The 18,561-nt window shown below is 41.7% G+C and overlaps 1 protein-coding gene across 1 annotated transcript in view; it reads left to right on the top strand.

The window, feature by feature from the left end:
- Positions 1 to 358: 358 nt before the first annotated feature.
- Positions 359 to 18,561, top strand: part of phip (pleckstrin homology domain interacting protein) — a 45,962-nt gene continuing 27,759 nt past the window's right edge. The window contains exons 1-15 of the mRNA XM_071522234.1: positions 359 to 463; positions 576 to 634; positions 720 to 749; positions 901 to 960; positions 4,515 to 4,665; positions 4,950 to 5,048; positions 5,628 to 5,788; positions 9,720 to 9,941; positions 11,270 to 11,370; positions 12,294 to 12,364; positions 12,518 to 12,618; positions 12,991 to 13,031; positions 13,591 to 13,689; positions 15,145 to 15,301; positions 16,878 to 17,012. Coding sequence (XP_071378335.1) covers positions 424 to 463; positions 576 to 634; positions 720 to 749; positions 901 to 960; positions 4,515 to 4,665; positions 4,950 to 5,048; positions 5,628 to 5,788; positions 9,720 to 9,941; positions 11,270 to 11,370; positions 12,294 to 12,364; positions 12,518 to 12,618; positions 12,991 to 13,031; positions 13,591 to 13,689; positions 15,145 to 15,301; positions 16,878 to 17,012 — 1,527 coding nt within the window. The 5' untranslated portion in view covers positions 359 to 423. The remainder of the gene's footprint in view (positions 464 to 575; positions 635 to 719; positions 750 to 900; positions 961 to 4,514; positions 4,666 to 4,949; positions 5,049 to 5,627; positions 5,789 to 9,719; positions 9,942 to 11,269; positions 11,371 to 12,293; positions 12,365 to 12,517; positions 12,619 to 12,990; positions 13,032 to 13,590; positions 13,690 to 15,144; positions 15,302 to 16,877; positions 17,013 to 18,561) is intronic.

The raw sequence follows: 18,561 nt of genomic DNA, 5'->3' as shown, positions 1-18,561 counted from the left end.
GTTTCCTCTCCCCTTGCAGGCTGCCATTTCTACCTCCCCTCTTCCTCCAGTGGCGTGCGTAAAACACACCACTTGGTATTCTTGCGCAGAGGGCTTGCGCTTTTTCCTTTGAGGGGGAGGGGATTAAAAAAACATCACTCGACAACCAGCCGAGCGCAACTAAAATTCACGCCTAGGGGTATTATACCCTGGCATACCTTGGTGGTTTGTTCTTTGTGGGACCAAGACGGTGTTTTGGGGGGCGAAACGCACAGCGCGCACTAGTTGTCGTTACGCGGAGGAGCACTAGACGCAGCCGGGACTTTTTGTGAGCGGAGCTGAATGGAGGAAGCCTCTTCCTGGTGGATAAACAGTGACAGCTACAGGGCAGCCACCTAGACCCACCACACAGGCTCTGGCGCTGCCCTGCCAAACAACACCAAAATGGCTTCAGACAGTACACACATCGCGCAATTGACTTCTGGTGAGTAAAGGAGATCGGAAAATATGTCATGGTTGTTTTAATATCCCCCAATTTCCTCGGTGCCCTCTTCTAACGCAGCTCCCGTCCTCTTCTCCCCCTCCAACCATACCAGAACTGTACTTCCTAATAGCCCGATTTCTAGAAGCTGGACCGTGTCAAAACGCAGCCGAGGTTGGTGTTTTTGTATTTTAGGATAATTTGTAATATGTCCGAAATTGTCCTGGGATATAATTTTGTATTTTTATCCTATTTTCAGACCCTGATAAGGGAGGTGGAGGAGAAGGAGGTAAGCAGTCAGCAGTACGAGAGAGATGCTTCTCTCTGCACTGTACTTTGTGATGTTGCTTTTACTCTGATATGTCATTTAATGTTTTAAAACATCACTCTGTACGTTTATGAACTGACTGATCACGGTCGACACTATTTTTCCACCTCAGCTGCTGCCCAAAAGGCTGGACTGGACAGGGCAGGAACACCCCGGGACGTACGAAAATTTGGTAAGGGAGCTCTATAACTGAGGAAAAAGTTTTTAGAGAGCAAAATAAAAATTGAATTTCCCGCAATTTTTAAATCAGGTGAAAAAAAAACTGAATAGGACTTTGCAGGGCGAGCTGGCTGCAGATCGGGGCCATTTGGGGCACCAAGGGGTCGAGTCCCAGTCTCCCGTGCACCGTGGTGTGCGAGTTTGGTGCCATGCATGTCCAAAAGGTTTTAATAGTTGTTGGAAAAATGTGTGTGAAATGTTGGTACGTCATGAGTGTTGTGGTGTAGGAGCGCCAGGATCCGGAGGAGGGACTCCCTGCGCCACAAGCCAGAGCGAGATGGAGGCGCTCTTGTCCTGCAAGAGCCATAATTTGTGTGCATGGGGTGAAAACACACAGGGGGCAAGAGTTAAAACACGACTTTTTAGGAGAATATAAACAGTATATCCAGTAAAGCTGGAGATACAGCTTCATTTTAACAGAGGCTGGTGCCTGATGGGGTGTAGTGATCATTTGGAGAGCTGTCTGGGGAGTGTGGCACAGCACGAGAGGAGCAGAAGAGGGGAGATCACTTTTTGGTGAAGATGCGAGGTAATGCTGAACTGATATCTTATAATCGCTCTATTAATTTGCGTGCTAATTGTCATGTAAACAAACAGTGCTCATACGAGAGCGCCGTTTACGCATGGGGGCGTGGAGAGAATTAATCACCGGTTAAATATTTATTTCTTGCCAATCGGCTGAGATAGTGTGCATTCCTATTCTTTACTGTTTTAAAAGTTTTATTTTAGCGTTTAATATTAAAAAATATTGACCTATGCCCTACTTAATTTACCAAGACCAGTTTTTGGGGGGATTTTTTCTTACCATCCGCAGACAGAGATAGGTACCTGAACATTCAACATGAGATGGCATGTTCAGTAGATTCAGCGGGATGTAAATCTATACGTTTAAGAAATTATTGACAGTGTCTTTCTGCCTGCCTGTTTTTTTTTCCCTTCCTGCTTGGCTCACTCCGCTCTCCGTCCCTCCTCCTCCTCCCATCCCCAGCCTTTGAGCCTGCCTCCTGTCTATTGTGGATAATTCCTCTATTTAAAAAAAAAATAAAAATGCGACGTGTTTTTAATTATTAGACAAAGGGAATCGGGGTTGTTTAGAAGCCGTGAACGGTGGATCACGGTTGTATTTGTTTGTCAGCAGTTGTGCGCAGGCTGTTTATAGAAGGGGGTTGGGCAGCCAAGGAACCTTTGGTATGGCAACGCTGACTTCAATGATACCGTGATTTATAATAGGAAGATCATAATTAACGTTATTAATTATAGCTTATTAATTGTGACGGATTAATTAGGTAAATGACTATTTTCATTTTAATAATAAAATAGGTCACGACTACCGCACACAATAGCATATAGTTCTGAGCAACCTATTAGAAACCTATTATAATTTTAACCTTATGGAACCAACATTAATACATTGAATTATCTAATTAGTTTTTAACCTTAATTAATGTGTGAATTTCAACATAGCAATTTTAATTAATTAATCGAATTATAGCTTGAATATGGTGACGTTTTCAACTAGTGATATTTATGGAGTTATGAGCAGTGCATGAAATGTAAGGAGATAATTATGCAGAAGATATGTGACTCGGTCATGGATAGGACCATGTGCTTTCTACGTGCTGTAGTGATAGGGGAGTGATATCCATTAGATTACAAAAGCAAAACGCACCAAATTGTTATTACACGTTACTGTTACACTGTTGATGTGTGTGTGCGCGCGTGTGTGTGTGTGTGTGTGTGTGTGTGTTTGTCCTGGTTCTGCATGAGCCCGAGAGGGGGGTCTGTGCAAGTGGGTGTTTGCCTGCTGACATGTGTAGGCGCTGCAAGTGCTTAGAAAAACTGATCACGTCTCTGAACCAGCGATGATGTTGAAAGCAATTAAGGGGTCATTAATTGTGCGTGTGTGTGTGTGTGAGAGAGAGAGAGAGAGAGAGAGAGAGTGTGTGTGTGTGTGTGTGTGTGTGTGTGTGTGTGTGTGTGAGAGAGAGAGAGAGAGAGAGAGAATAAGTGTTAGTGTCAGTGTTGAATGCTCTGATAAAGGAAAGGAGAAAATGTGTTTTCCTATTAAGGGGAGCAGAGCTGCTCTCTTGTGTTTGTGTGTGTGTGTGTGTGTATGTGTGTCCATTTAATATGTGAGTGGAATAATGGTTGCATTTCAGGCTCATTTGACCCCATTCAGATATTTAAATCAGATGCGTCTGAAACAAAGACGATTATTTCTTATCTGAATTAAGTTTAAGATTGCCTAGTGAAATACATACAGTGCTGCATGTTGCATATTTATCATCTCTAGCTGTGCATTGGTATTCCAGTCAGTCAGGCGTTTCAGGAGTTTGTGTTTCTTTAAAAGTAGGCCATGCAGGGGTGTCCCGGTGTGTCAGTGGGATAAGAGACGTATGATGTAGTTGCAACAATGTGGGTTCGATTCTGCTTCGATTCTATTATAGGAGTACATCTGTAAAATTCTCCATATCCATTTTGACCAAAAAATTATAACCTGAAGTTCGTCATTCAGTCGTTCTCAAATATAGACAATCTGGTCTGTGAAAGCATTTTAATTTTGCTAACTGATGTTGCCTACTATCTTTAAAAAGAGCTCTAATTTGTTTTCATTCTGTTGTATTAATAATTTTGTCAGAGCGGGTGTCACTTCTTTCAAATGGTGGATATCTCATTTTGAGAACGGATCTCATTTAATTAAGCAGGAATGACATGAAAATAATCTTTTTGAAAGAAAAGTAGGCCATCATTTAAGTTTTTTCCCCACTAGCCTTACACAATTTGTTCCTGTTGAGAAAAAAAGTATAAACTCACAGAGAGTAGTTACTGAAAGGGCACCTTTGCTCTTGAAATTCTGGAGCACACAGCAAACCAAGAGCGGGGAATTGGGGTATTGACCTTGTTTTCTGTTTATACTGCATCTGCTGCATAGAATTGTAACGTGTGTGTAAGATTTTGAAATTAAATGGATTCAGGGCAGGAAACTAACCTTTTTGTCTACAGGCTACAGTCGCTTGTACATCCTTAAATGAACCATCCACTTTTGGTATCTTTCCAGCTAATGGGTTTTTATAATAGGACCTAGCAAAAATGGTTATCTTCCAAATTGTCTGGTAGAGGAGACAAACTGATCAGGCTCAGCCAAAGATTTGCCAGCATTTTATGCAGTAATGTGATGCTTCATTGATCTTGGTAGGGAACTTGTCTTTTCGTTTGGCCCCCTTCCTCGGGGTGAGCTACCAAACAGCGCCCCCAGGGCTGGGAGGGGTTCAGTGTCTTGCTGAAGGACACTTCAGCAGTTGCCAACATAAGAGGCTTGAACAGACGTCTTCCAGCTGAAGGACAGTTTCCCTACTCACTATGCAACTCTGCTACCCCCCGACTGGTGTTTTGTGTTCATTTGCTTGCCTGAATGGAACTGAGCTAATTGTATGTGTGTGTGTGTGTGTGTGTGTGTGTCTGTGTGTGTGTCTGTGTGTGTCTGTGTGTGTGTCTGTGTGTGTTTAGGTGAAGTTGCACAGGCACATCAGTCCGGACCACCTGCTGCAGGTTTGCTCCAGAGTTTGTCCGCTGCTGGAGAGGGAAGTTCCTGCCAGCGTGCCTGGACTCACCAGCCTGCTGGGGGCCGGCAGGCAGAATCTGCTCCGCACCAACAAGAGTGAGTGGATACACGCATGTGCACGCCGGCCCGTTTCATGTACACACACACATACACACACACACACACACACACACACACACACACACACACAGGCAGTCACTCCATCTCTCTGTGTGTTTGTGTTGGCAAACAGACTCCATCTGGATACACTTCTTCATGAGCTTATACAGATGAAAGCGTGCATGCATACAGCACAACTCGCACAGACCCAAAGTCATAATGGAATCTGTAGAATGTGTGTATGTGTAAGTATTTATGTGTGTGTGTTCGTCTTTGTCCAGGCTGCAAGAATGTCGTGTGGAAAGGCTCAGCGCTGGCTGCGCTTCACTGTGGACGACCCCCAGAGCCTCCAATTATCTACGGGAGCCCACCCAATATTGGTAAAAATAGCTTTTTCTACTCTTTTTGGTATGACTTTTTCCAGAGAGTAGAGGGAAACACTCACTTTGTCCTCAACAGGACTAGCTCAAGTTGTAGCTCAAATATTTAATTAGACAGAAAGCGGCATTTATTTATTTTGACACTTCATTTGAGCCCTAGCTATCCCCGTAGCTGAGCGGAAGATCATATTCCTGTTGACAGCAAAATGCCAAAAGAAACATAGGAAAACTAAGTGACATGAATAATGGTGAGCCGTGGCTGGCCCTATTTGGCCCTGCAGTGGAAACCAGTCTATCAATCAGAGTTTACATATATTGTTGCTTGTAAAGGTCTTTACTGGCAGTGGCATTACAATGCAGTTATTATTGATTTGATATTTTTATTCAAATTATTTGGGATTCAGCATCACAGTGGAGTTTTTCTCAGGGGATAAATACTGTTATACCCCATCTCATATCTCATATTTAATTTCCTCTCAAATCTTTCATTAAATGAGTGAGTTTTCTCCGGTTGAGTGCCAGCTATATATATACAACAGTGTCCTTACCAGTGTGTGTGCGTCTTCTCTCGCCATCCAGTGGAGACGAGCTTCGGGCGTCGACTGAACGGCTCCTACCGTCTCCGCCAGCTGCTGCCCACGGCCGTCTACCAGCACATGAAGATGCACAAGAGGATTCTGGGACACCTCTCGTCCGTCTACTGCGTCACCTTCGACAGGACGGGACGCCGCATCTTCACTGTAAGGCTAAAAAAAAAAAAAAAGTCTCTGTGTGCATGTGTCTGGTTTTACTTTGTGTATGGTGTATGGTTGCGTGCCTTTTTTACGCACAGATTTGGCATGAATGTCCAAACAGATGTGTTGAGAATGAAAAGTATGGATGGGCAGGGGAATAGCGCGACTTGTGTGTGTGTGTGTGTGTGTGTGTGTGTATGTGCATGTGTGGGAGCGTTTCCCTGCTGCTGGTCAAGACAATATATTCACCCCCCCCCCCAAAAAAAAAAAAATTATGTAGATGTGGCCATTCCTGCATGGCGTGTGCTGGATGGACTCTGCTCTTATTATTCACAGACTATGACAGTGTTGGAGTGAGACTGTGTTGCCTCGTACTGCTTCAAATGCCCAAGAGAGCGGTGTTGCCTCTTTCTCTGTCAGCCTGTGTGTGCGGTCTGGTGTTAACGAAGCCGGTTCAGAGTGTTTCTCATCACGTTGCCGCGGCGATAGGGTTTCCCCTCGGTTTGATTAGAGTCACCTATATTTGATTAGAGTCACCTTTCCTATGGTTATGTTTGTTTGATTGTTATCAGCTGCCTTTTGCTTACCAAGATAACCAAACACCAGCATTTCTTGTGGTATTTTGTAACAGTGCTGGACTGGTAGGAGGTAATTATTGTTTTGGTTCCACATCGCTTTTTTAAGTCCCAGTTTGGGTTTCAGTACAGTTTGTTGCATCACACCTGTTCTTGTTTTGACCAAAGCTCAAATTCTAAGGAATATTTGTTTGTGGGGGGAATTCAATAAAAAAAAAAAAATAACGTAATAGATTTTTATTTTCTTATTTTCTGTAGGCAGTTTTCTTTCCTGAATGACTGACAGGCACCCGTAGCGAAATTCATGCAACTTCATGACAAGACTATTATTAATATCCAGGGGACTGATTTAGAAGAGGGAAACGAGGAAGTCCCACGGTCTAAGAAGGAAGAAGCTGACCTTTGCCCTCTGGCTGCCATTTGTCTATGTGCCGCGTTTTGGTGTTTTGGTTCCTTTTGCTAGCAGCTAATGCTATAGGTGCTGAATGTCTAATGTGTTAAACACTGACCCAACGCTGGGATAATGTTAGTTTAATGTTGCTGTCGTTATGTTTGGATGCCTGAGTCAAACACTGCCTGCTGCTATACACCATTTTCAGCTTTCACTTCTTAAACCTCTAAAAATGGCTGGCTGCTGAGAGGGAGGGGGGTTAGATTGACTCTCTCTCTCTCCTCTGTCTTTCTCTCTCTCTCTTCCCGTTATCTCTCTTTTGCCCGTTCTTACTCTCCATGCTCTCTCTCTCCTTGTCCCCCTCTGTGCCGCCCCTCCCTCGCTCCTTTCTCTCTCTCTCTCTCTCTCTCTCTCTCTGTCTCTCTCTCTTTCCCCCTCTCGCTATTTCTCATCATAACTGGAGAAAATGTTTCCTCTGAGGCGCTGGCTAAGTGCCAGAATTAAAATTCATTCTTGGTCTCCCTCACTTTATCCTCCCCCCCCCCCCCCCCCCCCCTCGTTTTTTTTCTCTCGCTGTCTCCTTTCATCACAAGATCATTTTTATTTATATATTTACTTATTTTTGGATCTGTTCATTTACGAGTCTTTTTACGGAGGCTTTGCTGCAGTGGTAGGCAGATTGACTAAAATATGAAAAGCTTGATTACCAAATGACTAAATGCTAATTGTTATGGAATGAAAAGAACAAATGCTGCCTCTGTCGCTTTATCACACATACCTGCCGCTTTTGTGTTTTCACTGTGCGGTACCTGTGTGTAAACTGTGCTCATTTTACCCTACCTCTTTGTCTAATATTGATTATTTGATTTAGCCTAAACATTCAGTGGCCAATACACAGTGATCATCTCTGACAAATATTAGCTTTGTTTAAACAATTGATTGGCAAGCGGCCATATTGATTTGTGTTATATGGCTTTAGTAATGGCTGGGAGTTCATTATCATGCCCATTGGGAAGGACAAATTAGACCAGCTAGTATGGATTGGTTGTCCCTGCGACTGTGGCTAATCCAGCTTCCTGTCTAGTCGAAAAGGAAATTTAGCATCGTGTCTTGCACTTCCAAATCCTGAACTTTTCAAGCACGCCACTGTATTTGGTTTATCAGTTTTTTTGCTCATCGCGTCACACCCGTAATTTGTCCTTGGGCTCTTTCAAAATCACTGAGGGAATGCCTGCTCTTTTGATCGGTCCAAAAAGAATACCAGCTCCAGTCAGACCCTCTTGTTTTACTGGTGATGGATTGACTGATTATGTTTTATTCAAAGGAAGGGGCTGCTGTTTTTATCTCACATTTCCTCTAAAAATCCATGGTGATACTGATACTCTAGCCAGTCTCATAAATTGCCTTGCAGATATAAAATGCTGGATGTTTCAGCATTTTGGACAACATAATCAAACCAAATCAGAAATAGTCATTTTGAGTTTCAACATGAGTTCGGTGTTCTGTCCACCAATATAAAGCCAGTAGTGAGAAAAAAGAGAATTGTACAATCTTGTTTCTTTCAAGGAATACTAAGGAATATTTCTGACATTATGCTGTTTTTCCCCTTTAGTGGTCTGGAAATCATCATCCATGCTTTCCTCATTTAAACTAATGCAACTTGCAATCTGTATTCCTGCCTTTATCAAAAGTCTCTCTTTCATCTCCAGCTTGTACAAATTGCAACACGTAGGACTCTTACTGGAACAGAAACATTAGATCACATCACCTTGATTTTTAGCATCTTAACATTGATCACTTGAAGTAGTTTTTCTTTCTTATCACTTTTAAGGCACAGATAGTTCTGGCACCATGCTGAATCCCAGACCTTCTAACCCCATACAAACTGGATCACAGCCTGAGATCCTCAGTCGGGTCCCCAAAGGCTGTTCCAAAGTCTAGATTGAAAATGAGGTGATCGGGCCTTTGCCATCAGGGCTATAGACTGTGGAACGACCTGCCTGGGGAGCTTAGGCTGGCTAAATCCGTATCATCTTTTAGATCACTATTTAATACTCGCTTTTATAGACTTGATTTTATGTATTATCTTCTATTAATTGTCCTTGAGCTCCATTTTGCTGTGGTTGCTTCTTTCTATGCTTACATTGCTTTCTTCTTATACTGTTGATTTTTATCTTTATTGTTTTTATGTACTCCTTTGTAAAGCGCTTTGTACCTGTGTTTTGAAAAGTGCTATACAAATAAGTGATAATTACTAAAGGTTATTATTGTAGTGAACAAGCAACAAGCATGTAATTCTTATTATATTTAATAGTATGTGCTAGCAAGAGAACATCCCTTCTCAAGTTGCCCTTTTGCAAGGGAACACACATCTTGCGAGGCGAGTCTTAGTGCCAATACACATCACTGTATCTCTAGAATTTGTGGAGGTTACCTTGTCTTCTCCAGTGCAGCTCTACTTTATTTCAACTGGAGTGAAGGATACTCAGGACAGCCTCTCATGGCCATGTGAAAAAATCTGAATGTTGGCAATGAGCTTGCCCATTCTCCTCCCCGTTGGTTTTGCTCTTCTTTAAATGCCATGCTGAAAAGACATTGTGCTGATGACAGTCTGCCTTGAAACGTTCATCGTCACTTTTTGTCTCTTCTCACAATGTAGATTAATCACCTCTATTTTTGCACCTGAAGAGCCTCTTTTTGTCCTGTGTTTTATTCCAGTTTGCCAATTTGCTGTCAGTCTAAGGCAGAAATATGTACAGATATATTTTAACAAGCTGTTTGAACTTGATGTGTTTAATTTGTCTTTCTTGAACCGTGCCTCAGAAGCGGACACACCACTGCACACGCAAAATGAGATAAATCAGAAACTATTCATGTATTTTTCAAGTAGGCTTCTCAAAATATCTAAAATACTATTCTTTACTCATGTTTGATTGCCATGTTGGCTGTTTTCTCTTTCTGTCTTTGCCAGGGCTCAGATGACTGCCTTGTGAAGATCTGGGGCACAGATGACGGGCGTCTGCTGGCTACGCTGCGCGGCCACGCTGCTGAAATTTCCGACATGGCCGTCAGCTACGAGAACACCATGATCGCCGCCGGCTCCTGTGACAAGACCATCAGAGTGTGGTGCTTACAGACCTGCGCCCCCTTGGCCGTCCTGGAGGGGCATGCGGCCTCCATCACCTCACTACAGGTAGGCGGGACTGTCGGGGGCTTGTGTTGGTGCTGGGTGCTTGTGCGTGTATGTGTGTGTGTGTGTGTGTGTGTGCATTTGGGTTTGACCGATACGGTTTCTTGAAGGCCGATACCGATATTTTTATGCCCTGCCACCATGGTGGCGTCTGTCTGTCTGCCTGTGTGTGTGTGTGTGTGTGTGTAGACACATTCTTGTGAACACAGTAACTCAAGAACAAAACATGATAGAAACTTAATACTTACACCACAGGTTCCCCCAATAGAGTGGATGATCTGATTAGATTTTGGATGAGCTTGCTGCATACATTTGCATATTAATGAGGAAATACTGATTTCCCCGAAACTACTGTAACTCCTTAATGCTTTAAGATATGGAGCTCAAATTAATTCCGCCCATGTGTTATGTGAAGACAAGTATGTAGACTAAGAAATATTTGCTAATTAACATATTAATTAGCTTAATTAATGACCTAATTAGTATAACTAGTTATGTCTAATATATCACGGTGATTATGGCGGGATTTTAGACAGCTCAGGCGCCTCTTGTTAGACTACAGCTGCTGGAAAGCTGATAATTTGTTCAATATTCAATATTTGACCATGTTCATGCCAAAAAAGACAAGTATTCAGTGTTTCCCCCAGGAGTTTGTTCTTGGCAAGATGGAAAAGCCTCTGAAACACCATTTAGGCCGCGAGACTCTAAAACTCTCCACCGCACCTATTCATTGGTAGGGGAATAAATAAAATATGCAAAGAAAAAAAAAATATTCCACTGCACGTTTTACATGTTATGTAGCTGTAGTCAGGGAGGAATCTCCATCATATTGGCAGTGGTGGATGACACGACTGGCCGATATCCGATATTTAGTTTAAGGCCAGTATCAGCTACCCTAGTGTGCATGTGTGTGTGCATGCGCATTACATACAACACAGTCAGAAATTTGTATGATTGTGTCGTTGCTTCAGGATTGATATATTGTTAAATGTTGTTCATACACAGTATTTTGGATGGATTTTTGGATGGCCTCTGCATTATCTGAGATTGTTTTTGAGCTTTGACTTATATGTGTAATTATATTTATTTATTTGTTTGTTTATCAATTTATTGTAGTATCTATTCATTTTTAGGCACTTCATTCAATTGGCTTGTATGCTTATGTGTCTTTGGTCATTTTATACTTCACAGTGGTTATTCTTCTAAATGTTTTTCAAGCTTATGTACCTCTGTGGGTCAACTGTCCATGATTTACTGCTTGAGTATTTTTAGGGACAGCATTTGATTGGCTGCCACACTCACCTCTCACCTCTGATTGGCTCTATTTGCAGTTTTCTCCTCTTTGTAGCGGCTCCAAGCGCTACCTATCCTCCACCGGAGCCGACGGCACCATCTGCTTCTGGCAGTGGGACGCACGTACGCTCAAGTTTGGGTGAGAAACACACTCACACACTCACTTATGCACACACCATCTCAACTGCATAAGTACCATTTATACCGTTTGTGTCAACATGTTTCTCTTATTCAGGTTGTATCCTGATAAGATTCATCTGCATTTCTTTTACACCCAGTAATAGAAACTTCGATTTTAAAAGTTAAAAAGGTGGAAATCCATATCTTCAACAAAGAGCATAAAGGAGGCAAAGGAGAGACAGACTATGTTGTCCTACCTAACCTGTGTTTAATCCCCTTTTATATGTGACATAGAATTTGTCATAACTAGTACATAGTATAGCAAAATAAGGTGTTTTTGAGGAAATAAAACCAACGTTATATATGTTATATTCGTGGTTGTTTGTCTTGTAGTGACAGTCGATTAGAGTTCATAGCTTGCCCACCTTTTACTTTACCACTATATCACTGGCAGCATAGAGAGCTGCCACATGGGGACATTATTTTACTGCAAGTCAGAATGAGTTTTTCCTGACTGCACAGATGAAGACAAATACTTAAGTTCAGTAACAGAGTCATATACGCAAAAACAGAACCCTCTTGCATGAGCATTTTATAATAGTTCTATTACAGATGTATTAACATATACATCTTTTAGGCCAAAATCAATGAACATGGATTTGGCCACTATGAATTTCAACTCATCTCCTGCTTTGGGTGGATTGGATTGCTGTTCATCTTCAGTGCTTCACAGTTGGATTTACACTGTTTTTTAATGTGTATATGCCTCATCCAGAAACAAGTACAAGTTGATACAAGGGAGCCGTATTCGACAAACAACATATCCCCCTTATTCTTATTCTTATTCTATTAGATACACACATCTATATCCAGGTGGTGATGTTAGTCCAGTGTGTTTTGGTGTAACTGTGTGTCTTTGTGTGTATGTGTGTGTATTTTCAGTCAGAGGCCCAGTAAGTTCACAGAGCGTTCCCGGCCTGGTGTCCAGATGATCTGCTCCTCCTTCAGCGCAGGTAAACACAGCTCCTTTTGACATCATGCATGCCCACCAAAGTCATTGTACAGTACATAACATGCAAATGGTGATTGCACATTTCCAACATGTTGAAGCCACCTGTGCCCTATGCTGATCCTGTGTGTGTGTGTGTGTGTGTGTGTGTCTCCAGGTGGTATGTTCCTGGCCACGGGAAGCACAGATCACATCATCAGGGTGTACTACTTTGGATCAGGCCAACCAGAGAAGATCTCCGAACTTGAGTCCCATACAGTGAGTCAATGTGAAGACATTTTACACAAACACAGTCTTGTAAAGTAGCCCTCTGTATGTGAAAGTCAAATGCTGAAAAATTGTGCCAAAGTGCCCCATTTTGACGTAATTATATTTGTTTAGGTATTTGTTTATCTGTCTACCTAATCATCTACTTTCATATTTGTTTATTATGTTATATTTTCCATGTATTTTTTCTGGACTTTTTTTAAGCTACATTTTTGAGTCTGCAGGTTGTTACTAAAAATACTGTACATAATACATTGTTGACACACTGAAAAATGGATTGTATTCACAAGGTATTTGCAAAGCTGTGGGAAAAGTGGACTTAGTGTCTTGTGTGACTGTTCAACCCACCTTTCTCTCACCCAGGATAAAGTCGACAGCATCCAGTTTTCAAACTGCAGTGACAGGTGAGTTGTGTGTGTGTGGTGTGTGTGTGTGTGTGTGTGGGGGGGGGGATATTTTGCGTGTGCACTGCTGTTTGTTTTATATGGAACCTCAGGGTGTTGTAATGTGACTTGATGCTGTCAGCAGAAACACTACCTTTACTCGCTCTCTCACACCTGCTCTAACACATGCACACTTCCATAGACACACACACACACACACACACACACACACAGATTCACTTGCACATATCACGCACTCGCTGAGTGTTAAATTGTGTGTGCATATGTGGAGTTTGCAGAAAAACAAGCTCAGCTGTAATTCCCCAAGGTTGCTGTACTCTCAGCAGTGAGGGAGGTAGACTGTCTATGCAAAGGGGAGGGATTGGGGGGGGGGGGGGGGGGGTTGTATGGCAACATCTTTGTAGCAAACATACAGTTAGTGTGTCATGATGTGTGTAGATGAAGGCAGCCATTGTACTGCTGGCCAGCTTTACCAGAACCATGTGTAATATTCACAGTTTAGCTGCATTAATCTGTGTATACAAATCTGTGTGTGTGTGTGTGTGTCTGCGCATTGTAGGTTTGTGAGTGGCAGCAGGGATGGTACAGCACGAATCTGGCAGCTGCAGCCTCAGGGCTGGAGAAGCATTCTGCTGGACATGCAGACCAAATTACCCGGGTATGTGTGTACACCACCATCCTAACTGCACTAATACAGATTTCTGTCTAACATAGCAGGGTTCCTGCACAGGCCTGGAGAGTCTGGAAAATGAATTTGATAATTTACAGGTCTTGAAAAGTCAGACAGTTGCAGAAAAAAAGTCTGGATATACAGTATATGCTACATTTCACATTTGACATACATGTAATAGCAGTCTTCAGCTGTGGACAGATATGGTCTAGCTGACAGTCAAATTGCCCAGCCACAACCAGCATGAATGTGAATTGAAGGTCTGGAAAAAGTGTGGACATTCAAATGGAAAATGTGGAGGAACACTGCAATAAACTGCTTGTGTTTCTTGGCCCCTCCGGCGTCTACGTGTTTGTATGTACACACACCCATTTATGGTGTAAAAAATGGACTCAGAGTGAGGTTAAAATTTAATAAGGGGAACGGACAGGTGATCAGTTGTTTGCCCCTTCTCTTGAATCAATAGTTAAGCAACAGGATGCCTTTAATAATTTGTACTCTCAGTTGATCCCCCTGAATATACTGTAGCTATTAGTTTGCTGTGCCTGATGCCTTTTATTTATTTCTACCAGATGGAGCAACTGTAATAAACTTAGGTTTCTTTGCTCCTCTAACATTTTCAGTTGAACTTCATCCATATAAATGTCAAGACTACAAAATCAACTAAACGGGCACGAGTAAAAAATGCAGCCATGTGAAAGTCAATTCTGTTGTTCGTGTGGAGTCAAGATCTTTGACATGCTGTTTGTGCATTTGTAGTGCAAATTAGATTGCGCAAATTAGATTGCAATTTCTGAATGTGTGTGCTCACACATCACATATTTTGATAGGCGTTGGTATGGAATTCAATACAAATCAGGATCTCAAGCATCACATTACATTACTTTAAGTCGCTCACTGTCCGAGGGGTTCAGAATCAGATGCAGCAGCATCTAACAGCACTTCTTACATCTTCATAAATCACTGTAAAGCACGACCTCTTGTGGCTTCACACTTATATAAACGGCAGTAACACACCATAGTACTAAAAAACAAAAGAACACAAATATTCAATATATATTTTATTTTCAGTAAATAATAATTATATTGCAATAATAATTAAATGTCATTCTTCTGCTAAGCAATATAGTTCTAGTATCTGTTTGAGTGGTGATTTTCAGTTAGTCCATTAATATCTAAATTAACTTATTCAGTCAGATGTGTGCATTTAGCGGGTATTTTACGACAGCTTTGAATGTTACTTAGTGTGAGCTGAGGACCAGAACTATCTATTATATAATGTATGTCTTCCTTATTAGTTGCATTATTAATGTTTTGTGTTTTAACGTAAACTGAACTGACCTGAACTGACCCGAACAAGTCATCAGTGTATCAATATTTCATTGCCGTTAATGAGTCGAGCCTCTAAATGGGTGAATCACAATCTGCCCATCTGTCCTCCAGGAAGTACAACCCTCCTCCGCTGGAAGACAAGGTGACCAAGCTGAAGGTTACCATGGTAGCGTGGGATCGCCATGACAGCACGGTGATCACGGCAGCCAACAACCTCACACTGAAGGTGTGGAACTCCACCACCGGAAACCTTGTCCATGTTCTCATGGTATGTAGTGGTTACACACACATGTGCATACAGCTGATAGAAACACAGACACACATGTAAACAGACAATTAAGGCTGGCTTTATATGGTGCAGCTTGAATGCACCTTAGTTGAATTGGAGTTCTGTAGTATCATGTAGTAGTCATCCAGTGAAATTCTGAATTGGGCTTGTACCATCATTTTAAATGTTCAGGATGAGTTTGGTGATGTAGCAACAGCAAAAGATTTGTTTGAAACCTGCAACTATTTGAACAAAAGTTGCATTGTGTAAAGCCAGCCTTAAATGTTAAAAAGCCGGTATGCACTAATATTAATGACACATTAGGTTTTGACCAAACTGACAGAAACTTACATATTATTTATAGGTTTTTTTGGTTTTTTTTTTTTGCAGAACAATGCTGAAGTAGCTATCAGTACATGTAGATATCTTTGTCATGGCGATGTATACCTCTGTATAGGTATGGAGGGTCTCATTCCAGGCTGGGGTACAAATCCACCTGAGGCAGTTGACGTCCTCTCTCACCAGAATCCTTGCAGGAATGAGAGTAGATTCACTGTGGAGTGGTTCCCAGTGTTTGTCTATCTTTAGAATTTTGCTCATAGAGAAGTAACATCTTAGAGATGATAAATGGCTAGTTTAGTTTAGTTTAGTTTAGTTTTACTGGACAATTTTAGAACATGAGTCATCAAACTTGCGTGGAAAATTTTCAAGGATAGCACGATAAAGTGATATCCTTGGTCCTTGATGTTAAAAACGACCAGTATTGACAGTATTTCTGGAGTGAGGAATGGTGGATGTTTTCTTTTTTTTATTTCTTTTTTGATATTTTTTATTTTCTCTTCCCTCTCTCGCTGCATCTTGGCATGGGGCCCTACAGATAATCAGTATTGATCATGCAAGGGCAAACACCTATATGCAGACGAGTATATGTAAGCACATGCGTGTGCTTGAGTAAAAATATAGATACGTTGTTTAAAATAACTTATTCGTGTTCCGGTATGTATGTAACTGTAAGTGATCTTTCAGAGGGTTTGAAGCATCATGTACATATGTTGCATTTATAGTTGTATACATAATGTTCACACAGCGCTGGACGGGAGTATATAGGAGTGTAGGCAGTTAGGAATACATATTACTAATCAAAAAAAGGAAGAGTTTCTACTTCCCCTCCAGAGCTGTTAGATGATCATCTTCAATTGTTTTGCTTCCCTCCATTCTTTTACCAATCCCACAACATGCTGCTCGTACCTCACCTTCCAGTCCTATTTCTAACCTTAATCCATTTGTCAGCTGCTAAAATGAACTTTAGTTAAGTGGGTGATGCTAAACTCTTGGTATATTATCTGTAAACCAGCAAACCAATGCTTGCTAGTTTGGAGTGCCATCCTGGATTTTTGCACTTGTTTAAAGTAATACAAACACTGGATTTTTTAATCTGCCTCTATTCCTTCCTGAGAACGTCTTAATCCAGATGTTTCTCTTGGTGCTGCTACAGTACTGAAGTGAAGTACGGAGAGAAGTCTGGGTGTGTTAGAATAACGATCGGCTGACATGACCGTTTGCTGTTCCATGACAGGGCCACGAGGATGAGGTGTTTGTTCTGGAGCCACACCCCTTTGATCCCAGAATCCTGTTCTCAGCGGGGCATGATGGGAACTGTATTGTGTGGGACCTGGCCAGAGGAGTCAAGATTCGTTCTTATTTCAACATGGTGAGACTCTTGATTCCACCGTATGTCTCTGAATCTCTCTCTCACTGCCTCTCTCTCTCTCTCTCACTGTCACTCTGGCGATGTTCACACTGCAGCTGGAAGTGTCCTGATTCTGATGTTTTTTTTCCTTTCACATGTGACACAGATATGATGTTTTCTAATCAGTGAAAACAGCAAAAAGCTACATGGATTTGCCTTTTTTCCCCCCATATATCCATACATTTTTCCATTATCGTATTGTTAGGCATACAACCTACATGTCACTTATATTTAACTACTCAAATCATAATTTGTCAGCATTGTCAGTAAGTCTTGTGTCATTCGCCTGAGATAATTGTCATTTTGGCGCCAACAAGCCCTTGGTTGAGCCAGTGTTAACATGGAGCGTAATCAGACACATCAATTGAAAGAGAGTAAAATAGCCAACTTGATTGGTATTTGGGGAGGTGACTCAATTCAGTCAAAGCCCAAAGGCACATACTGTGACCGAAATGTGTTTGAAACAATTCCAAGAGAAATGAATATTGAATATTGGGAGTCCCTTCCCTGGAGTGGGAGAAGCGTAAGTACAAACAGCTGTGACGTTTTTGTTATTGTTGCACGTGTGTCTTTTTGACATCGCTGTCAGTTCATATTGGTATGGGATGTGTTAGTCATAAAAAAAAAGATAGATAGGAAAGAAGAAAGAAAGATATGAGCAGCAATTTGGAATTATGATCGTCTGCAGTGTGAGCGCTGCCTTTTTCTCTCACCTTCTCTCTTTTTCTCACACATGCTTGCCCTTTCCTCTCTTGCTGTCTCTCTTTTTCACACTTTCTCTCCCTCCCATACACTCTCGCTCTTTGCTTCCCCTCTCTCTCTCTCTCTTAACCTTCTCACTTTTATCTGCTCCATTCTGCTATACTTCCTGTCATTTTGTAAACTTGGTGTGGTTATGGGCATGTGCAGAGTGAATTCATGACATCAGATTCTGACGTGCGAATGCCACTGTACATAGTCACCTAGTGTGTCATTCACTGTGGTCATTGTTTTACTTCCTGATTTTGTCTCTATGGTTACCAGGGACAGCATTAAGCACAGTCTCAGAACAAGTGAGTGAGTCAGTCAGCCAGTCAGCGGCCAGTTCTTGGTGTTGATTAATAACAGACTGTTTCTGAGCTCGGCAAAAGGTCCAGATTTCAGTTCGACACCTACCGGCACGGCTGGATAATAGTTGAGTTTTACAGGAATATCAGTCTCCACTTTCCCACTGCTGGGCGTGAAAACTGTACTCAGGGCTTTTTCATTATTTCTGTCAGGCTATTTGATCCAGAACAACATCTCTGTGATTTGTTTCCCAGCTTGCCACAAGCAGTGATTTATCAAATAAGCTCTGGTTCCTCAACCCTTTTTTTTTAATTTTTTTTACAAGAAAACTGGGATCAATAGGTTACTAATTGAATATTAATGATTAATGTGATACATTTGTTTGACACTAATTTTCAAAATAAACAAAATCACCTAAGCTAACACCAGGGTGGACCACTTGAGAACCGTTGCGGCCGTTAAA

This window comes from Centroberyx affinis, unplaced genomic scaffold (assembly GCF_046629955.1).
Source record: "Centroberyx affinis isolate AG114_WGS23_722 - 3 ecotype Tasmania unplaced genomic scaffold, CSIRO-AGI_Caff_v1 ptg000969l_1, whole genome shotgun sequence".
In the NCBI taxonomy this organism is placed as follows: Eukaryota; Metazoa; Chordata; class Actinopteri; order Beryciformes; family Berycidae; genus Centroberyx; species Centroberyx affinis.
This window is presented reverse-complemented; position numbering and strand designations above follow the sequence as displayed.